The 22,289-nt window shown below is 38.5% G+C and overlaps 1 protein-coding gene across 1 annotated transcript in view; it reads right to left on the bottom strand.

The window, feature by feature from the left end:
- LOC103265066 (rab GTPase-activating protein 1) overlaps positions 1-22,289 on the bottom strand; it is a 62,341-nt gene that overhangs the window by 9,095 nt on the left and 30,957 nt on the right. Inside the window, exons 3-6 of the mRNA XM_021714846.1 lie at positions 7,510-7,744; positions 5,821-6,025; positions 2,638-2,812; positions 1,304-1,461 (exon numbers count right to left, since the gene is read on the bottom strand). Of these exons, the coding sequence (XP_021570521.1) occupies positions 1,304-1,461; positions 2,638-2,812; positions 5,821-6,025; positions 7,510-7,690 (719 nt within the window). The 5' untranslated portion in view covers positions 7,691-7,744. The remainder of the gene's footprint in view (positions 1-1,303; positions 1,462-2,637; positions 2,813-5,820; positions 6,026-7,509; positions 7,745-22,289) is intronic.

Genomic DNA, 22,289 nt, shown 5'->3' with positions numbered 1-22,289 from the left:
TGCCTGGGCAACTTGGCGAGACATCATCTCTACAATAAATCAAAAAAAGTTAGTCAGGTGTGGTAGCCCATGCCTATAGTTCCAGCTACTTGGAAGGCTGAGGCAGAAGGATTGCCAGAGCCCAGCAGGTCGAGGCTGCGGTGGCTGGGAATAGCCACTGCACTCCAGTCTGGGCGACAGAGTGAGACTTCAACTCAAAAAAAAAAAAAAAAAAAAAAGAATTACTTCATAGTATTGCTTTGAGAATAGAAATATACCTAATGTAAAAGCCCAGAGAAAAATGCCTCATTCTTTACTCCTCAAATCAAAGTTGAAACTGTACTGTACATTAAATTGGCCACCAGATGGCATGACAATTCCAAAGTCTGAAGAGACCAAGAGCTAACAGTTTTCCTAACAAATGAACTCATCATTTTGCTTTTTAATTTAAAGATAAACTATTAGAAATCATATTTTTACACAATTTAATTTTACCCATTTTATGAGGTAGTCACAAAGGAAACGGCATTCTATATGCAATTACTGCTTATAATCCCAAGAAGCAACCATGGTTTTTGATATTTTGATATTTTTAAAGAAATAAAAATCAAGTTGTCTTGCAACCATAAAAATTTAAAGTTAGAAAGGATTTTAATATCTAGTTACCTCATTTCATAAATAAGAAAACTACTGCCAGATGTAAAGAGCCTTGGAAAAGGACACACTATTTATAGAAGCAATGATTAAACTAAACCTAAGTTTTGATTTCTATTCCAGGGTTCTATTCTCCACTCAAAGAATTATCATTTCACTTAAAAACCAAAATCAGTTTATTTCTAACCCTAGAAGGTTAGACTTCAGACACAGGCCTCATTTCTCCCCCATCCAATTTGTGCAGAAAACTTTACTGGTAAAACTTGATTTTAAAAGCGTTAAGATCTTTAGATTCTTAAAACAAAGTAAACCAACCAACCAAAAGAAGTAAGCAAAATCAGCAAAACAAATATGGCTACAAATCCAGCAGACATAGTCATATTTCTTATGAGTAGCCAGCCAGCCTCTTTGAGTTTAATCAAAAAAAGGTAGTTAACATTTTCCTCAAATGAAGAATTTTTTTTATTGCTTTAAAATTCTTCAAACCTTGCCTCAGTACATTTGCTTATTTCTTTTCCTTTATCACTCATGTTAAGAAAAAAAAGCTACCCTATAAAAGCAATCATTTTACAGAATAAGTTATAATATGATCTAGAGTTTCCCCTGAACCACAGATAATACAGCACATTAATACAAACTCAAAGAAAATGAATAAAATAAGATGCCCTACCTAAAATAACCTTTACCATCATCTTCTTTTATTTCTAAAGATACAGAGAAGGTAAAGATGTCACTGTCAGGAGTCTGGAGTGTAGCAGTGGCTGAAAGTGGGGTCTGCTTGGCAGAACGGCGGAAGGCAGTGGCAAAACTATAAAGTATCCGGCTTACCTACAACCAAACATGTTAGGAAATAGGCTGTTATCATAAAATATAAAATACTTTTATTAAGGCTGGGGGAAATAATTATCCTTCCCTCACTTGTTCATTTTGGCAAATTTTCTAATTTGTTAGGAATATAAAGCAAGTAGCACTAAAACTGGCCAGAGAAAGGGTTTTAAAAAATAAATGGGGCCAGGCTCAGTGGCTCAGCCTGTAATCCCAGCACTTTGGGAGGCCGAGGCGAGTGGACTACCTGAGCCCACAGGTTCGAGACCAGCCCGGGCAACTTGGAGAGACCTCATCTCTACAATAAATAAAAGATTAGCTGGGCGTAGTAGCGTGTGCCTGTAGTTCTGGCTACTTGGAAGGCTAAGGCGGAAGGATTGCCAGGGCCCAACAGGTTGATGCTGGAGTGGCTGTGAGCATGCCACTGCACTCCAGCCTGGGCAACGGAGCAAGACTCCAACTCAAAAAAAATAAAAAAATAAAAAATAAAAAATAAATAAATAAATAAATGGGCCAGGCATGGTGGCTCATATCTTTAATCCCAGCACTTTGGGGGGACAAGGAGAGAGGATTGCCTGAGCCCAGAAGTTCAAGACCAGCCTAGGCAACACAGCAAGACCTCATTCTCTGAAAAAAATAAAAAAATAAAAAAATTAGCCAGGCACACTGGTATGCACCTGTAGTCCCAGCTACTTAGAAAGCTGAAACAGGAGGTTCACCTGAGCCCAAGAGGTCAAGGCTGTGGTGAGCCATGATCGTGCCATGACACTCAGTCTGGGCAACACACTGAGATCCTGACTAAAAAAATAAAATAAAATAAAAACAAATAAATAACAATTTTTTAAAATAAGAAATGTTTTTAAGTACTAGAAATCTAACTGAAGAATTATTTCTTAAAGTGTTAGAAACGATCGGAAGATATTATAATAAAACAGTTCTAACAAGTTTAGATTTTTAAAAATGGTTTGAAAATGTGTTATTGTTGAAACCAGAATGCCTATCTAACTTAGTCACAAATTAGCCAACTGGTCCCCTTGGCCCATTAGGCTGGAATCACTAAAGCACTAGCAGAGAATTTCACCTGGCTTATGAGTTGCCATAATAAATACTGCAATCATTTCAACCTAGTGAGGGCACAGGTTAAGTTTCATATGCAGACAGTTTCTCTTGAGGACTTACAGCTTCTTGTATCTCACACCGAAACACATGTATTCTGAAGAGCTCTGCATTGTAATGGCTTTCAGTGAAAGCAAAACAGTCACTTTCAGGAGTTCCATCATGTCCTCTGACACAGAAGAGGATTTTGTAGATAGGGTAGTTTGCTATTTCAGTGTTTGTCTGAGGATCTAAGAGTCTGTTCAGAAAAAAACATATACAAATATTGAAGGAATTATGAACAATTTGTACTACACTCATATTAGGATTTGAGACTCACCTTTCTAGCAAGACCATATAGGTTACTCTGGTATGTGAATCATATTAATCTTAAATTTTAATAAATGAGTCACATACGGATTCCTGAGGTTACTGGTTACATAATGCTATGGTACTAAAAACCATGTAGTCCCATTTTTTAGGGAGGCAAAAATAAAGGTACAAACAATATCAACAAGCACATGCTTCTTATACAGTCTGTAGTTAAATAAAGACAAGATTTACGTGTACATTAGACTACCAAAATACATTTATTAAAGCTGTACTTCTGATTACCTCCTAAAAACATCTAATCTGCTTCTTAAAAAAAATAAATAAATAAAACTTGATGCTCCTTCTCAGAGTAAAACATGTTTTTTTGATTCATGGTAAATAAGGAGACAGATTACATAAAATGTTAACTCCCTAAAAGAAGAGCACTAATAAAATCAAAGGAATTCCCTTCATAAAAGTCAGAGAGATAACACTCAATAAAAATCTACTCATTCAACAAAACAAATATTTATATAACACCTACAATATTCCAGACACTGATCAGGGCACTAAGGATACAACTATGAAAGTCCTAAAAAGAAGCTATGCAATTCCAACACTACATGGGCAGAACAATTAATGGGGAAAGCCCAGAAGGCCTCATACATAACAGAAATACCTAGGAAGAGAAACTAACCCAAGTTCGAAAGCACTTTCCCAGAAACTCTAAAAATGTGGGGCAAGACAGAATACTTTTCCAATTTCTTTTATAGAATTAAAATATACGTATTAGATCAGGCTGGGCACAGTGGCTCATATCTGTAATCCCAGCACTTTGGGGGGTCAAGGTGAGAGAACTGCTTGAGGTCAGGAATTCAAGACCAGCCTGGGCAACATAGTGACATCTCATCTATATAAAAAGTCAAGAAATTATCCAGGCATGGTGGTGTGAGCCTGTAGTCCCTTGGGAGGCTGAGGCAGAAGGACTGCCTGAGCCTAGGAGGTAAAGGCTGCGGTGAGCAATGATCATGCCACTGCACTTGATTCAAAAAAACAAAAACAAAATATATTAAAACAACATATAAATTCACTAGGAGTAATGAGTATTGACTAAGAAACATATAGAAATGAGTGCTAAGCATATATCATTAAAAGTTTACAATTAGCCGGGATCAGTGGCTCAGCCTGCAATCCCAGCGCTTTGGAAGGCTGAGGTGAGTGGACTGCCTGAGCCTGTGGGTTCGAGACCCGCCTGGGCAACTTGGCAAGACCTCATCTCTACAATAAATCAAAAATTAGCCGAGTGTGGTAGCGTGCGCCTGTAGTTCCAGCTACTTGGAAGGCTGAGGCGGAAGGATCGCTGGAGCCCAGCAGTTTGAGGCTGCGGTGGCCAGGAGCGGCCACAGCACTCCAGTCTGGGTGACAGAGTGAGACTCCAACTCAAAAAAAAAAAAGTTTACAATTAATACAAAAAAATTTGCAAGTCTGTGAAATACTTCTTTAAATACTTGAAAAGAAAAATTATATGTGCAGATTAACTATTTCACTTACTATTATCACAGAGAGCTACTACTCTGTTGCCATAAAAGTCCAAAATGCTTCTGGGGGTACTGAGAAACAGATACTCTATATGCTACCAATAAAAATAAGCTAGATCACCAGGCACAGTGGTTCACGCCTATAATCCCAGCATTTTAGGCGGCAGAGGCAAGAGGATTGCCTGAGCCCAGAGGTTCGAGACCAGCCTGGGCAACTCGGAAAGTCTTCGTTTCCACAATAAATAAAAAAATTAGGCCGGGCTCAGTGGCTCAGCCTGTAATCCCAGCACTTTGAGAGGGCGAGGTGAGTGGACTGCCTGAGCCCACGGGTTCGAGACCAGCCCAGGCAACTTGGCGAGACCTGGTATCTACAATAAAATAAAAATTAGCCGGGCATGGTAGTACGCGACTGTAGTTCCGCTTACTTGGAAGGATCACCAGAGCCCAGCAGGTCGACGCTGGGGTGGCCATGAGCATACCACTGCACTCCAGCCTAGGCAACAGAGTGAGACTTTGACTCAAAATAAATAAATAAACTAGATCAGTACCTCCAGATGGCTAGTTGGCAATGTATCAGAAGCAAATAAGAATAGGCATACCCAGTAAGTCTACTTCTAGGAATTTAAGGAAATTTTTACAAGTCTACAATGATTAAGCTCAAAGATACTTATTTAGAAAGCATTTATGTTCCCACATAATAATAAATAGTAGCTATTATTATTGGCACTTTTCTCTTTAAAAGAAAAAAAACCTTAAAATGTCTAACATAAGAGATATTTATTTATAACATATTCCTATGACATTATAAAATTTTTCATCATATTTACTGATATGAAGAGGGTTATGATATAAAACTAAGAAAGTACATTATAAGATGGCATGTATAATTCCACCGCTGTTAAAAAATGTTTACTTCAAAGTTGTATACTTATATGTGCATATATATGTAGGTATATATACACATGCACAAATATATACATATACAATTAGGATCTTAAAAAACAAAGATGGCTGGGCACAGTGGCTCAAGCCTGTGATCCCAGAACTTTGGGAGGCCGAGGTGAGAGAACTGCCTAAGCCAAGGGGTTCATGACCAGCCTGGGCAACTTGGTGAGAACACTTCTCTACAATAAATCAAAAAAATTAGCTGGGGTGTGGTGGTGCGTGCCTGTAGTTCCAGCTACTTGGAAGGCTGAGGCAGAAGGATCGCCTGAGCCCAACAGGTGGAGGCTGTTTTTTCTGAGTTGCAGTCTCACCCAGACTGGAGTGCAGTGGCACGTTCCCGGCCACTGCAGCCTCGACCTGCTGGGTTCTGGCAATCCTTCCACCTCAGCCTTCCAAGTAGCTGGAACTACAGGTGTGAGATACCATGCCTGGCTATTGAAAATTTACAAAGATTTTAAGAAACTAGTCTCACCTCACAATTCCTTCAGATACGTTCGGCACTGAGAGTGTTACATCTAGTGATATCTGACATTGGCTTCTTAAGATGGACATCATCCTTAATGCTTCCACTTCACTCCTGGGAGCATTTACTGAGGCACAGCCTAAATAGGTTAGTTTACTGAAAACTATGCTGTCCTCATCAGTCACTGGTGTAAAAGGACTTGACACTTCAGAATCTGAAAGAAACAAAGAATACGGAGGTGATTATTTTTACTTTGATATTTTGTCAATATGATTAGCAAGGAACAATCCACAAGTAACACTTAGGTTCTAAAATTAAGTACTAATGAGATAATATGCCACACCCTAGAAGATATGCCCATGAAAGTCAGAAATCTTACACTAGAACTGTCAGAAACATCAAGAGTTTTAGGTACAGGTTTGAGCATCCCAAATTAGAAAATGTGAAATACGAATGCTCCAAATTTCAAAACTTTTTGAGCACTCACATGGCACTCACATTTCAGATTTCAAATTTTTTATTTTTATTTTTACTGAGTAGGAGTCTCACTCTGTCACCCAGGCTGGAGTACAGTGGCATGTTCATGGCCACTATGGTCTTGACTTTCTGGGCTCAGGTGATCCTTCTACCTCAGTCTCCCAAGTAGCTGGAACCAAAGGTGTGCGCCACCACACCTGGCTAATTGGTTTAATTTTTTGTAGAGACGAGGTCTCACCAAGTTGCCCAGGCTGGTCTCGAATCCTTGAACTCAGGTAATCCTCTAATCTCTGCCTCCCAAAGTGCTAGAATTACAGGTGTGAGCCACCATGCCAGGCAGATTTCAAATTTTTAAATTTGAGATGTTCAACTGGTAAATTTAATGCAAATATTCCAAATGCCTTCCCCCTCCCCAAATCAAAATCTGAAACATTTCTGGTCCTAGACATTTTTCACAGGAGATACTCAACTTATACTGCTATAAGGGGTCAATCCAATCAGATTGAGATCTGATTCCCTTTCTGCTTTTTCTATTTTGTTTTGACTTTATGATTTACATTTATGTCAAATATACATTTAATATTTTTCCACTCTGAAAAATCCTGTCTCTGATTTGTCTTCTTTCTGATCTGTAGTGTTATAAATATTTATCTTATTCATCATCTTAGCCACTTTATTATATTCTTTCAATCCCCTTGTTTTCCCTTTCCCAATAACATCTATAGTTTAAATGACCACTTTTCCAAATGAGGCTTTAAATTGTCCTTTTCCTCCTTTACTGCTATATCTTTCTGTACTTTTCCTCATTTACTGCTATATCTTTCTGTCTCTTACTCCACTATCCCTTTTTCAACTTGGAAACTACTCCCATAGAGCAATACAGGCCTGAAGCAAACATTTATTCACCCAGAATTATTTCTTCATTTCTCCAATTTTGTACTTAAATTCCTTCTTTCCTAGAAAAATCATTAAGCATTCTGAAACTAAAAAAACTCCCTCAGTGTCATTTAACTACAGTTTATTTGCTACAAAGGAAATATGATTAAAGGGAAATCAGAATGGTACATATATTTCCTCTTCTCACTCAGATCTAGAATCTAGAGATTTTAGATAATATAGATCATATTTTTTGCTTGCTGTAAATAAAACCTAGTACAGGATAGACACTCAAATGTTAAAAACAATAACCTTCAGTTACTCAAACAATGCAGTAATTCTAACCTCCTTGTCCAGATGTCACTGGCAGGCTCATCTCTGGTTTTTGGAGCCCTACTAATGGCACAGGATTAATGGTGGATGAAGCTGAGAGTTGATTAGAAAGATGCCCATCTCCTTCACCATCCATTTGTGACTTCTTCACAACCTCCTTGTCCCCTGGCTGGTCATCCACTGGAGGATCCATCAGTACATCTGCCAGCTCTTTTTGTAGCTGCTGTTCACTTCCGTTACCTACAATCTAAGTGTCACAGATACATGCAATCAACAAAGTGAGAAGGAGAAGCCAGTATTACATTAAAATGGGTTCATATTCTGAAGAAAATTATTGGCATTTCTTTTTATACAAAGATATCTTCTAAATGTTTTTTTAAAAAATAGAATAAATCAAGATCTGCTACAAAAAAGGGCTGCAAATGCTCTCAATTCACAGCTTCTCATGAAAAATGCATAGTGAGCTTGAGACTAATAGCCAGAAATATGTGATACCAATGTTAAAGTTTTCTATGAGATTCTAAACTAACAATAATTAAAATATTTGAATTTTTATTTGTCTGATAAGAAATAATGTTTTTAAGAGGAGTATCTTCAGTGGCTTCTTTAACCCTTAAGAAAAAAGGAAAATTGTGCCTCCTTCCAAAAGTTATTAACAGAAACATATCTATTAGGCAATAAATTTTCATGTGTTTTGCCATTTCTGCTATAAATTAGTCTCCTGTATTCCTCAGGGAGACTTCTCTGACACGTTCTCAAAGTTCTGAGACACTTGAGTAATGCTGAGACGAATATAAAAACAGTCCAGAGAATAAAAGCACTCTTTTTCAATTATGTCAAGTATTTTTTTTTAAGTCATGATGGTTTATTATCAGTCTCTCAACAAGAAAGTACACAAGTGCAAAATCAAGTGGAGACGACCCAATGCTAAGGAAAACCACAAGTGATTATCAACATAGTATTGTCACAAACGGCTTATTCAAGAAATACTAGAAAAATTAACAAAATAATTTAGTTAGAAAAAGGAAGTCATGAGAAGAAAGAGAAGCTGATTTAGGAGACTTTCTGAAGATTAAAAGCTGTCGGAAAGTAAAAATAGGTGGGGCTTTGAGATTATTAAAGAGAATGAGGTCTACCCAGTAAATTGACACAGACGATAGGAAGCAAAATTCCAGTAGTACCTCTGGGCTACCAAGGAACCTAGTTCAAACATTTTGTTAAATTGTTTTAAGCTTTTGTGATTCTATAAACTTCAAGTATCTTAAGCTACAAATTATGATTGAGAAAAAGTCGGAAGTCTTTTTTGCTGACATTTTCCCAAGAAAGTACTAACATCTCAATTATTTTCTCACAAATAAAGGTTTCTTGGCTTCGACGACAACTCCTGTTTCTGTGAACCTCATTTTATGTTTGTAATTATTGCTAATGGAACTATAAATGGGTTAAGTAATTTTAACTCTTTGTTAAGCCTAATGCAATCAAATTTCTCTTTTCAAAAGTTTTGCTTTAAAAAATTGTTTTTGTTTTAGAGTCAGGGTCTCGCTCTGTTGCCTAGGATGAAGTGTAATGGTGCAATCACAGCTCGTGTAAACTCAAACTTTTGGCTTCAAGTAATCTTCCCACCTAAGCCTCCCAAAGCTGGGATTACAAGTGTGAGCCACTACGCTCTGCCTTCTTTTTTTCTTTTCTTTTTAATTAAGAGACTCAAACTCACTAGAGTTGCCCAGGATGGATTCCAACTCCTGGCCTCAAGCTGTCCTCTCGCCTCAGCCTCCTGAGTAGCCAGGACTATAGGAAGTAACACCACATCCAGCTTAAAAAGTCAAAAGGTGGTTCATGCCTGTAATCCCAACACTTTGGGAGGCAGAGGCGAGATGACTACTTAAGCTCAGGGGTTCAAGTCCAGCCTGAGTCACATAGCAAGGCCTCATCTCTACAATAAATCAAAAAATCAGCTGGGAATGGTGGTGGCACATGCCTGTGGTTCCAGCTACTTGGAAGGCTGTGGCAGAAGGATCACCTGAGCCCAGCAGGTCACGGCTGTGGTGGCCATAAGCATGCCACTGCACTCCAGTCTGGGTGACAGACTGAAACGCTGACTCAAAAAAAAAAAAAGTTTTTAAAGCACCTAAAAATCAATTCGAATTTAGTTTCAATTAACCTTTTATTTTTTTAAAACTAGAGAATACTGTATCATCTGGAGTAAGCAAAAGATAGTCCGAATGAACCTAAATTTTCCAAGGGTAAAGAGCTTCCTGAAAACAGATGGAGAAAAGATATTAGATTCCATGTTGAAGAAATTAGTAATTACAATTGGGAAGGTAAACTGAAAACAGACACATTTTACATTCTGTAAAGTACTATTTTGTGGTTTGGCATATGAGTAAATCCTAATTTTCTGTTAAACAGGCTACCCACACTGTAATATAGCCACCAATCACCAAAATATAACTAACCCTGAAAGAACAGATGATTCCCAGGATGGAGTATAACGGCGCAATCACAGCTCATGTAATGAGCTTTTGCCTTTTGTGTTTATACATGCTTATATTGCATTCTTCTCTAGTTTATAAACTTTACAAACATAAGCATTGTCTTCAGTATCCTTAACTCTTCATTAAAGACTAAGAAAAAGTAATGTACACACACAAAACTGTTGACTGTTAAGAGTGGTTTAAAAACAACAACAAATGCCTTGGATAATTAGGTCAAATAAAGTATGTAACAATTACCATATTAGATCATTTGTGAACCGTCAATCCAATTCCAAAATTACTACCTGTGACATTATAATACACATATTTTAATCAATTACATTTTTTTAAAAAAACACAGCCAACTAGTTTTGCCTAGGCCAAGCTGGGAAACATTCAGCAATGCCTTTCAAAGTTCTCAAATGTTGACATGCATTAGAAACACCTGGAGAGTTTGATGAAAACACTGTCAAGCCCTACCTGAGTTTCCAGTTAAGTCTGGAGTGGGGCTTGATAATCTGCATATTTAAAAAATTTCACAGGAGATAGTAATGCTGCTGGTCTGGGGACTATATTCTGAGAAACTATTTTTGATTAATGATTTCTGATCACGACTATGCAACAGAATTATCAGTATTACTAGGAAGCTTGTTAAAATTCAAATACCTGCTCTTTCTTCTACCCCTCACCTCCTACCCTAACAATTAAGTCAGTCACAGAGAATAAAAAGCTTGGGCATATGTATTTTAAAGAACCTCCACAGGTGATTCTGATATACAACAAGGATTCAGAAACAGGTCAAAATCACAAACTAAAATGTTAACACAGTATTTATCAGAGACTCCATATAGGTATCAAAATGATCTAAGACTTTTTGAAAATGCAAATCCCTTGACTCCACCTAGGAGAAACCTCTGTGCATGTGCCCAAAAATACATTTTAAACAAACATCCTATGCAATGCTCCCATGCAATAAAGTTTGAGAATCACTGAGCTAAGAACTTAGTTCACTTGTCTTCTAATATGAACGGCTCATCAAGATAAAAGGATGGCAAACAACATTTACTTTTGGCATTTGCCTACCTCCACTAGAGAGCCTGGGAAGGTATTTAGATTTTAGCCTCCCTTACAGCTACAATTACTATATAACATAGTTTTAGTCTTTGAGATGTAAACAGAAGTTGGCTAGGGAGGCTTCTGGAAGACTGCTGCTTTTCCTGATAAGAGAAAAAAGCATAACTAGTTCCATCCCTTTCCCTTCCTCTTCCTGCCTTGGAATATGCATATGGAAGCATGGTGGATGTCCTGTGACAATGAGGTAACACAGGACAAAAAAGTCAACTGGCCAAACTGGGAATGGTGGCTCAATACCTATAATCCTAGCGCTTTGGGAGACCAAAGCAGAAGAATTGCTTGAGGCCAGGAGTTTAGGACAGTCTGGGCAACACAGACTGTTTCTTTTTTTCTTTTAAAAGAAAAAAAAAAGTCAATAAGCCAAAAATGAGCAGATAAAAGAAACTAGATCCTTAGTGATACAGATCAGAAGAAATTTGTTTCTGTAAAGGGTCAAATATAGTAAACATTTTAAGTCAAATATAATAAATATTTTAGAATTTTCAGGCAATATACATGGTCTCTATTACAAATATCAAGTTCTAACTTTGTAGCATGAAAGCAGCCATAAACATCTGCCGAGTGCAATGGCTCACGCCTATAATCCCAGCACTTTGGGAGGCTGAGGAAAAAAGTCTGCTTGAGCCCAGGAGTTCGAGACCAGCCTGGGCAACATAGTGAGACTTCATCTCTACAAAAAATAAAATTAGCTGGATGTGGAATGTGGACCTGTAGTTCAAGCTACTCAGGAGGCTGAGATGAGAGCATCACTTGAGACCGGGACTCTGCCATCATACTCCAGCCTGGACAACAAAGTGAGACCCTATCTCAAAAAAAATAAATAAACAAACTAGTGTGGCTATGTTCCATATAAACTTTATCTACAAAAACAGGTGGCAAGCCAAATTAGGCCAGCAGGCTAAAGACAGCTGACTGCTGGAATAGATGAACAGTTTAAACAAACTAGCAGGGCCAGGAATAGTAGCTCATGCCTGTAATCCCAGCACTTTGGGAGGCCAAGGAGAGAAGATTGCTTTTGGTCAGGAGTTCAAGACCAGCTTAGATAACATAGCAAGACCTGGACTTTACAAAAAAAAATCCAAAAACACTAGCCAGGCAAGGTGATGCATGCCTGTAGTCCCAACTACTCAGGAGCCTAACATGGAAGGATTGCTTGAGCCTAGGAGGGAGGTTGAGCCAGCAGTGAGCAGTGATCATGCCACCACACTAAAGTCTGGGTGGGAGAGTGAGACCCCCGAATCAGTAAATAAATACTAGCAAATGCTTGTCTCCAGACTTTTTGTTATAGCAGAAAAATAAATCCACTACCAGTAAGACATTCTCTTTCTTGCTGTCATCAGCATGTGTAACAGATAACTCATTCACATCTAAAATAAATGAAGTCTTAGGTATTGGTGAAAGGGCAGATACACAGATTAATGGAACAGATTAGCATTCATAAATAGATGTATACATATATAGCCAAACTAATTTTCAGCAAAGTCCTCAAAGTAATTCAATGGAGGTAACAAAACAGATGGTTGCCAGGCATGAGGGCTCATATCTATAATCTCACCACTGAGGTGAGAGGATCACTTGAGCCCAGGAGTTCAAGACCTACCAGGGCAACATAGTGAGAACTTGTCTCTCCAAAAATCAAAAGAATTAGCCAGGTATAGCGGTGCTTGCCTGTGGCTCTAGCTATTCAGGAGGCTGTGGTGGGAGGTTCATCAGAGCCCAGGAGTTCAAGGCTGCAGTGAGTTATGATTGTGCTACTGCATTCCAGTATAGGTGACAGAATGAAATCCTGACTCAAAAAACAAAGCAAATGGTGCTGGAACAATTAATCTGACATCCATAGCATCCATATGTAAGGACACAAATGTCAATCAATACTTTATATCATATACAAAATTTAACTCAAAATGGATTACAGAGCTAAATGTTCCCTAAAACTTTAAAACTCAGAGAAAAAAAATTTGTCATCTTGAAACAGAGACTTCTTGGGACACAAAAAGTATGACCCACAAAAGAAAAACTTGAGAAAATTGACTTTAGAAAAATTTAAAACTTCTGCTCAAAAGAAACTATTAAGAGAATGAAAGTCAAGCCAGACTTGGAGAAAGTATTTACATATTATGAAGGACTAACACCAAGAATATTACAGAGAAAGAACACTCACAACTAAATAATAAGAAAACAAGTAATCCAAATTTGAAAAGGGCATTTCACCAAAGAGGATATATAAATGGGAAATAAGCAAATGAAAAGAAACTTAGTCGGATGCAGTGGCTCATACCTATATCCCAGCACTTTGGGAGGCCAAGGTCAAAGGTTTGCTTGAGCCCAGGAGTTCGAGACCAACCTAGGCAAAATAGTGAGACCTCGTCTCTACAGTAAATCAAAAAACTAGCTGGGCATGGTGACATGCGCCTGTCAAGTCCTAGTTACTCAGGAGCCTAAGATGAAAGGATCACCTGAGCCCAGGAGGTCAAGGTTGCAGTCAGCCATGATTGTGCCACTGCCCTCCAGCCTGGGCGACACAGTGAGACATCGGGAAAAAAAATGTATAAAACTTAAAAAAAAAGAAAGAAACTCAACATCATTAGCCATTAGGGAAACTGAAACCACAATAGGAAGCCTCTATACATCTATAAGAATGGCTAAAATTAAAAACAGTTAAATTAAAATGCTGGGCACGGTGGCTCATGTCTATAATCCCAGCACTTTGGGAGGCTGAGGTCAAAGAATTGTCTTAACCCACAGGTTCGAGACCAGCCCAGGCAACTTGGAGAGACCTCATCTCTACAATACATCAAAAAATTAGCCCAGGTGTGGTGGCATGTGCCTGTAGTTCCAGCTACTTGGAAGGCTGAGGCAGAAGGATTACCTGAGCCTAACAGGTTGTGGCTGCGGTGGAACGTAAGCATGCCACTGCACTCCAGCCTGGGCGACAGAGTAAGACTCCAACTCAAAAAAATAAAATAAAATAAATAAATTTAAAAATTAAAAACAATTCCGACAGTCCAAGAATGTGGAGCAATTGGAACACTCTCATATACTGGTGGTGAAAATGTAAAATGATATAGTCATATTAGTCACCTTTTATAAAGTTAAATATCACACTTACTATATGACTCATTCCCAGGTACTATTTACCCAAGAGAAAAACATATATCTACACAAAAAACCTGCTTGCAAACTTATTTATTTATTTATTTAATTCTTTCTCTCTCTTTTTTTGAGTTGGAATCTCACTCTGTCACTCAGGTTGGAGTGCCATGGTACACTCACGGCCACCCCAGCATCGACCTGCTGACCTCTGGCAATCCTTCCGCCTCAGCCTTCCAAGTAGTCAGAACTACAGGCACACACTACCATGCCAAGCTAATTTTTGATTTATTGTAGAGACGAGGTCTCGCTAAGTTGCCTGGGCTGGTCTCGAACCCGCGGGCTGAGGCAATCCGCTGGCCTCAGCCTCCCAACGTGCTGGGATTACAAGTTGAGTCACAGAGCCCGACCCTTTTTGTTTTGTTTTAAGAGAAAGGGTTTCTTGCTCTGTCACCCAAGCTAGAGTGCAGTGGTGCAATCATGGCTCACTGCAACCTTGAACTCCTAGATCTCAAACTCCTGACCTCAAGTGATTCTCCTGCCTCAGTCTCCTGAATTGCTGGGATTACAGTCTGAGCCACCATGCCCAGATGCAAATGTTAAGAGTACCGTTATTTATAGTTGCCCAAAACTGAATACAACTCAAATGTTTATTAACTGATAAGTGAATAAACATATTGATTACTGTATATCCATAAAATGGAATAGTACTCAGCAACAAAAAGGAATGAAATACTAATATACACGATAACACAGATAAATCTCAAAAGCATTATTCTATGTAAAAGAAGCCAGACACAAAGGGCTACATACTACATGAATCTGTTTACTTGGCATTCTGGAATACGCAAAACTATAGGAACAGAAATCAGATCACTGGTTGCCAGGGACTGGGAAGGGAAACAGAGGAATTACAAAATAAAGGTCATCTGGAACTTCTGGAAATAATAAAAATATTCTCTGTCTTGACTGTGGTGGTCATATGACAGTTTACGTTTGTTAAAACTCACAGAACTATAAACCTAAGAATGTTGCATTTTACTCTGTGTAAATTTTATCTCAATAAACTTTTATCTCAATAAACTTTTAAAAGAAAATAGAAAAATATGATTTCCAAAGAAGATGCAATTTGAGAACACACTTTTTCTTTTTTTTCTATCTGCCCCTCAAAGGTGCTTATCCAGGATACTGTCTTTGGCATTAACTTCACATTATGGACTCTCCTGTGCCACTGCATGGTGTCTACTCCCAATAACATACAAACACTCCCAAATCTGTATCTGCAATCTCTTCCTCAATTGTCTACTGGATATTACAAACTTATTCTGTCTGAAACTAAACTCAATGATCCTCTTCCTGCATCCTTTTTTATTTGTCAGTAAGCTGCACTACCATCCACTCTATGGCCAAATGAAGATTCACAATCATCCTCAATTTCTCTCATTCCCACAAAACAAATCCTACTGATCCTTGCATAATTGTGCATCTTTCCCTACTTCTATCTCTTTGAGTAGCTAATACCTTAGCACAGCCTTTTATTTTACATAAGCCTACTGCAAACAGCTTCACTGCCTTCTTTCTCTCTTTTATTTTTCATATGGCTGCCATTCAAGTTATGATTGCAAATCTTAGTTCTGATCAAGCTCTGCCTTTAAAAAAAAAAAAATCCCCCCATGGTTCCTCAATGCCCATACGATAAAATCCGAATTCCTAAGTATATTCTATGAGTCTTCTCACAACTCTGCTTAATCTAACTTTCCAGTTCCTTAGTCACAAATTACTCAACTTTCCCAGGACACACCATAAACTTTCCATACTGTGCATACGCTGTTCTGGTTTCCTAGGAAGCCATCCTCTCCTTCTCCAGTGCATTCTTTAAGACTAATCTTAAATTCTGTTACCTTCTCTGGGAGATCTTAACCCCTCTAGTCTGGGTTTAATCACTCCCTCCTCAGAATTACCATAATATTAGCATGCTCGTTTATTCTAGCATTGCTACTTGTTTTAGAAAATATTTGTTCTACTGGGCCCCTTGAACCAGATGGGCAGACTGCTTCTTAAGTTATCCTATATCCCCAAACAGCGACATCTGAAATACATGTTCACTATGCTGAATTTCAAAAATGCAAAGAATAGAAACCATAGCATTATGATTTTTATCCAACTTGGATACTGGATGTTCTACAATTATGGTTTAGTTATAGAAAAAGAAATCTAAATAACTTTAGCTTGATCTACTAAAAATCAAAAACAAATACTATTCTTTCTTAATATTCATTCTTTGACATTTACAATAAGAATACTGAGCAAGACCAAAGAGCATTCTGCAAAACACAAACAACATACCTTATTTTGAAGTCCAACAAAGACTTCTAATGTAATTTAGCACAAATATGAAGACTAAAAAAGCAAAACAAATATGTATGAATAGTACAACTAAGAGTTACATTTAGATTTGTATTCATCTTCATGTAATCTACATTAAAAAGAGGAAACAGTCCTGAATTGAGAAAGAAATCAATAAGCATAAAGGAGCCAATTTAGCATTTAACAGCCACTGTAAATATATGACATAAATATTTGCAAGGATGAAGATTGTATGGTGAAAGATTTACTCATAATTCTGCTTATGAAACAGGGCAGTATTTTTAAAAAAACAAATTGGGTTCAGAGCTAACATGGCACAACTCCAGGAGGTACCATTTATAGCACAGATTATCTGAATGGCTCTCCCTAGGACTGTACTATGTGCAGCCTGTGCAACTAAACTCAGGAGATAGCCATACTAGGGCTTCCAAGTGTGAAAGACCTGGCTTTGGGACATGGCTTTGATACTAACTCTGTGGCTGAAGGCAAATTAACCTCTGGGAGCCACAAATGTCTAATATCTAAAATGAGGGTGTTAATATCTATCTCGCAGGATTGTTATGAGGGTTCAATGAGATAATGTAATGATTGGGCACTTATTACATAATAATATACATAATGTTTTTGGTACTGTATCATGTAGTTTCTACAGGTATTATTATCTCATTCAAATCCCACATCATGGTACTTGCCAATTAGTAAGCATCCAACAAGTGTTAGTATTCCCCCACCCCTCTCAACTCTTTCTAAAATCAACTTTGGCCCACTTACTAGAGTTAAGGGTCAAAAAACAGCATCTTAAAAAACAAGTAATTCTCCTACTTTTTATGGTACACAGAGACCTAAGAACATACCTACTATTCATGTGTAAAATAGGCACAATGGAATAACACTTGTCCTTTCTAAATATATCAAATAAAGATAATATGGTAGACTTGGCCAAGTTTATTTCCTTGAGAGCAAAATAGCATTTATGGAACCAAAGGACAAAATGTTCCAAAGGCAACATCCAGAGTCATTTCCTGGTCTCAATTTTCTAATTTTATAGCCCCTGTTTCCCTTCACTGCAACAATATCAACTAGGCCCCACTTAATTTGCCAGTTATATAAAGCTACTTTAGACAGTCTGAGACCCTTCTCTGGGGAATACTTAGGTCCTCAAGAAAACATATTCAGGAACTGACAGTCTGCTTGAGAAATGATCAGATAAAAACAAATAAATTCCTGATGATCTGCAGTATAAAAACTGAGCAATTAGGAATAAGTATACAACGTTTAGTTTTGTCAGAATGTAAGGCACAAAATAACCAAAAGTTTGGCTGGACGCAGTGGCTTACACCTATAATGCCAGCACTTTGGGAGGCCGAAGTGAGAGGACTGCCTAAGCCCACGAGTTCGAGACCAGTCTAGACAACTTGGCAAGACCTAATCTCTACAATAAATCAAAACATTAGCTGGACATGGTGGCACATGCCTGTACTTCCAGCTACTTGGAAAGTTGAGGCAGAAGAATTGCCTGAGCCCAGCAGGTCAAGGCTGCAGAGGCTGTGAGTGTGCCACTGCACTCTAGCCTGGGCGACAGAGTGAGACTCCACCTCAAATAAAAATAAAAATAACCAAAAGTTCAATTTGGATACTTTAAGTTTTAATCACTAATCTCAAATCTGCTCAAACATCCATTCAGTGATCTTTGATAAATCACTAACTTTGTTTGTGCTTCACTTTATAACTGCAGCTGTTCTGATTACCCATCCTTTATTTTGGACTTGTATGAAGAAAGAACCAAAGAAAACCTACAGTAACCATCAGGAATTACTACTATTACCATAAAATAAAAAGAGGAGGAGGTGCCGGGTGCAGCGGTTCACACCTGTAATCCTCACACTTTGGGAGGCAGAGGTGAGGACTGCTTGAGCCCAGGGGTTCGAGACCAGCCTAGGCAACTTGGCAAGATAAGGTCTCTACAATAAATTAAAAAGAAAAAATTAGCCAGGCATGGTGGTGCATGCCTGTGGTTCCAGCTACGTGGAAGGATCGTCTGAATCCAGCAGGTTGAGATTATAGCGAGCTGTGATCATGTCACTGTACTCCAGCCTGGGTGACAGAGTGAGACTCTGACTCAAAAAAAAAAAAAAAAAGAGGAGGAGGAGAAACAGAAGCTTGTGAATTCATCCAGAAAAGTCAACTGAGGAAAGGCTCAAAATATTTATGATCATTTAGCCAAATAAGAGGGATTATGGCTAGGTTTTACTCTCTTTATTTCTAATTTTCTACATCAAGCATACATTATAATTAAATAAAACAAATGTCAAAAGATATTTGCATCTTGAAAGAAATACAAAAGCAATTACAATCAATTATACTGTATGCAGTAGTCCTGACTCCATGCCTTTTCAAGCCTCTAGATCTTAAGACAATAGGTTCACTTCTTTGTACGGGACAGTCTTAATAATTCTTCTAGACTTTGCTCAACTGTTATCTACTCTATGTATCCTTTCTTTTCTTGTTCGGGCAACAATTATTCTCACAGGTGTGCTCATACCTATATTCTAGCATGTAATGAATTATATCATGATGACTTTACCAATGTGTCTCCACCACCACCCCTCTGATCCGGTTAAACTGAATTCATAGTGCAATAACTTTGCTTGCTGAATAAAAGATCTACCTTACAGACAAGATTACCAGATTCTAAAATAAGTAACAACAGAAACTGAGTCAGAAGATTAGTTTCAGCATTACTAAGTTAGAATAACTTTTGTATCTGCTAACTATTTTAATAAAGCTTGGCAACTTTCTTCCAGCTGATAATGTCAATTGGATTTTTCAAGGAAAAAACTCTATGATGATTAAAGAGCTTAAAACATTATCCGACTTTTCTGCCTAAAAAATACTAGCTCTTCCATGTACCATCAACCAATATTTATAGACCATCTTTGGCTAAGAGTTAAGATTGCTACTTCAGGGGAACTTACAGTCAGACGAGAAAAACACAATGTTCTGATTTGCGGGAAGTTCTTGATTTTGATGTGAGTTGTTCAAACATTTTATTAAGAAAAAAATGCCTGTTTTTTATAATTATACTGTCACAAAACACTATCCTTAAATGGCTTACCTAAAGCATTACCCACTCCAAGAAACCTTCCCTGACTCTTCCCCAAGCTGAGTGAGGTTTCCATCCTCCGTTCTGTAGCATTCTTTGTTCACTGTTCACTCATTTAACTTTATTGATGTTTAAAATTAAACATCTCTATATCTATATCAAAGTCTCTATAGCTTCTCCATCCAGAGGTATAGCCTACTTACCCAAACCCTTGAACTCAACTGGCCTTGTAACTTGCTTTGAACAGAATGTAGTATAATGTCTAAGCTTCAGTCATAAGAAGTCCCTACAGCTGCCATTGTTGTTCCTAAAACCATCATGCTGTGAAGAAGCCTAAGATGAACAACCACATGGAGAGGAAGACCAAGCCATCCCAGTCAACCAACAAGATGAATGAAGTTGCACGAGCACAAGCAGGATAAGCAAAAACTACCTAGTTAATCCACAATATCATGAGAAATACGTTGTCTTAATCTATTGAGTTTTGAGACAATTCGTTACAAAGCAAAAACTAGTAAAAACAACTGTAACAAGATTTTTTAAGACCTGTTATCTACCCTAAGCTATAAGGCTCTTAAGGACAGGCACAATATCCAATTCGTTTTTTGTTTTTCTGAGTCAGAGTCTCATTCTGTCACCCAGGCTGGAGTGCAGTAGTACGCTCACAGCCATCCCAGAGTTAACCTGCTAGGCTCCAGCGATCCTTCCACCTCACCCTTCCAAGCAGCCAGAACTACAGGTGCTTGCTACCATGCTCAGCTAATTTTTTGACTTATTGTAGAGACAAGGTCTCACCATGTTGCCCAGGCTGGTCTCGAACCTGTGGACTCAGGAAATCCTCTCACCTTGGCCTCCCTTAAAGGTATTACCTTTCAGGTATTACCTAATAATTCTAATGCCTGGGCCCTGGTGGTATTCAATCCTGTTGGAGTTTACTGACTTGCTCGTAGTCAACTGTCCTTTGCATGTATTTTTAAATGTTTTTATTTATTAAGCATGCAAGTAGTGTAAATTCAAACTTCAAATACAGAGGAAGGCAAGCCTATGGGCAACAATTCTCAACAAGACTCCCCTCAAAACTGGTATACAAGCTAAGAAATATAAATGAATGTCCTTGTATTCTTCCTATGACTATGAATAGATTTCCTCCCCACCCCCCATCCTTTTAGTTAGAATGTAGCCCCTGAGGACAAGTTATGAGATCTCAGTTTCAATACCTCTCTGTCAAACCTGAGGCTTTACCTCTTGCTCAACTTAGCCATAAAAACCCAAGCATCTTAGTTATGAAGAACAGCAAATTCCCAGTGCAGCCCCAATGTCAGCCCATATGTATAGATCCAGCTTTCAGTTCCCTCTTTTGGTTCCTTGAAGATTTTCATTACTTTCTTGTGACTATAGCAATTAAAAAGATGTTTGCTATATTTCAGCCAGTCTTCCTAATTATTTCGTACTGGAACATTTTTAAGCTTTTTAGGTCATCATATTTCCAAAAATTGGAGTTCTCACCCTGTGGTAGATTACTAGCTGTCAAATGAACTTTCAATTAAACATTCCATTGGGATTTTGGGGGTTTGACGGTAAGAGATTGATGGACTTGTTTTTTTTTTTTGAGTCAGAGTCTCATTCTGTCGCTCAGGCTGGAGTGCAAAGGCATGCTCATAGTCACTGCAACCTCAACCTAATAGGCTCAGGCATTCCTTCCGCATCAGTCTTCCAAGTAGTTGGAACTACACACGTGCACCACCACACCCAGGAGTGATGTACTTTTAAAGTGTGTTTTCTAGGCTGGGCATGGTAGCTTACGCCTGTAATCACAGTACTTTGGGAGGCTGATGTGGGAGGAGCACCTGTGCTCAGGAGTTCAAGGTTGGGCAACATAGTGAGATGCCATCTCTACAATTTTTTTTTAAGTAGCCAGGTGTGGTCCTAGCTACTAGAGACCTGTAGTCCTAGCTATTAGGGAGGCTAAGATGGTTAGAACACTTGAGTCCAGAAGTTCAAGATTGTACCAAGTCATGATAGCACCACAAAGCAAGATCATGTTTCATTTATTTTTTTTAAAGTGTTTTCTAAATCCAAGGCAGGGTTCTACTTTACTTTGTTGGTTTTTTTTTGCTAGAGATGAAGTTTCACTATGTTGCCCAAATTGGAGTGCAGTGGCTATGCACAGGCAAAAGCATGGCATGTTCAGTTTTGAACTCCTGGCATCAAGCAATTTTCCTGCCTCAGCCTCCCAAGTAGCTGGGACTATAGGCATACATCATCATGCCTGGCTCATGGTTCTACTTTTATGTATATGTCCTCAGCATAAATTTTAGTACCAACGCAGAAAAACCCATAAGATACTTTGAACTTATTAAATTGCATAATTTATCACATTAAAATGACAAGATTAGCAAGAGCCAGGCTCGGTGGCTCAGCCTGTAATCCTGCGCCTTTGGGAGGCTGAGGTGAGTGAATTGCCTGAGCCCGCGGGTTCAGGACCCGCCTAGGCAGCGAGACCTCATCTCTACAGTAAATAAAAAAATCAGCCGGGTGTGGTGGCGCATGCCTGTAATTCTGGTTACTCGGAAGGCTGAGGCGGAAGGATCACCGGAGCCCAGCAGGCCGAGGCTGCAGTGGAC

Source organism: Carlito syrichta, unplaced genomic scaffold (assembly GCF_000164805.1).
Source record: "Carlito syrichta isolate Samal-C Ts95f unplaced genomic scaffold, Tarsius_syrichta-2.0.1 Scaffold305825, whole genome shotgun sequence".
Lineage (NCBI taxonomy): Eukaryota > Metazoa > Chordata > Mammalia > Primates > Tarsiidae > Carlito > Carlito syrichta.
This window is presented reverse-complemented; position numbering and strand designations above follow the sequence as displayed.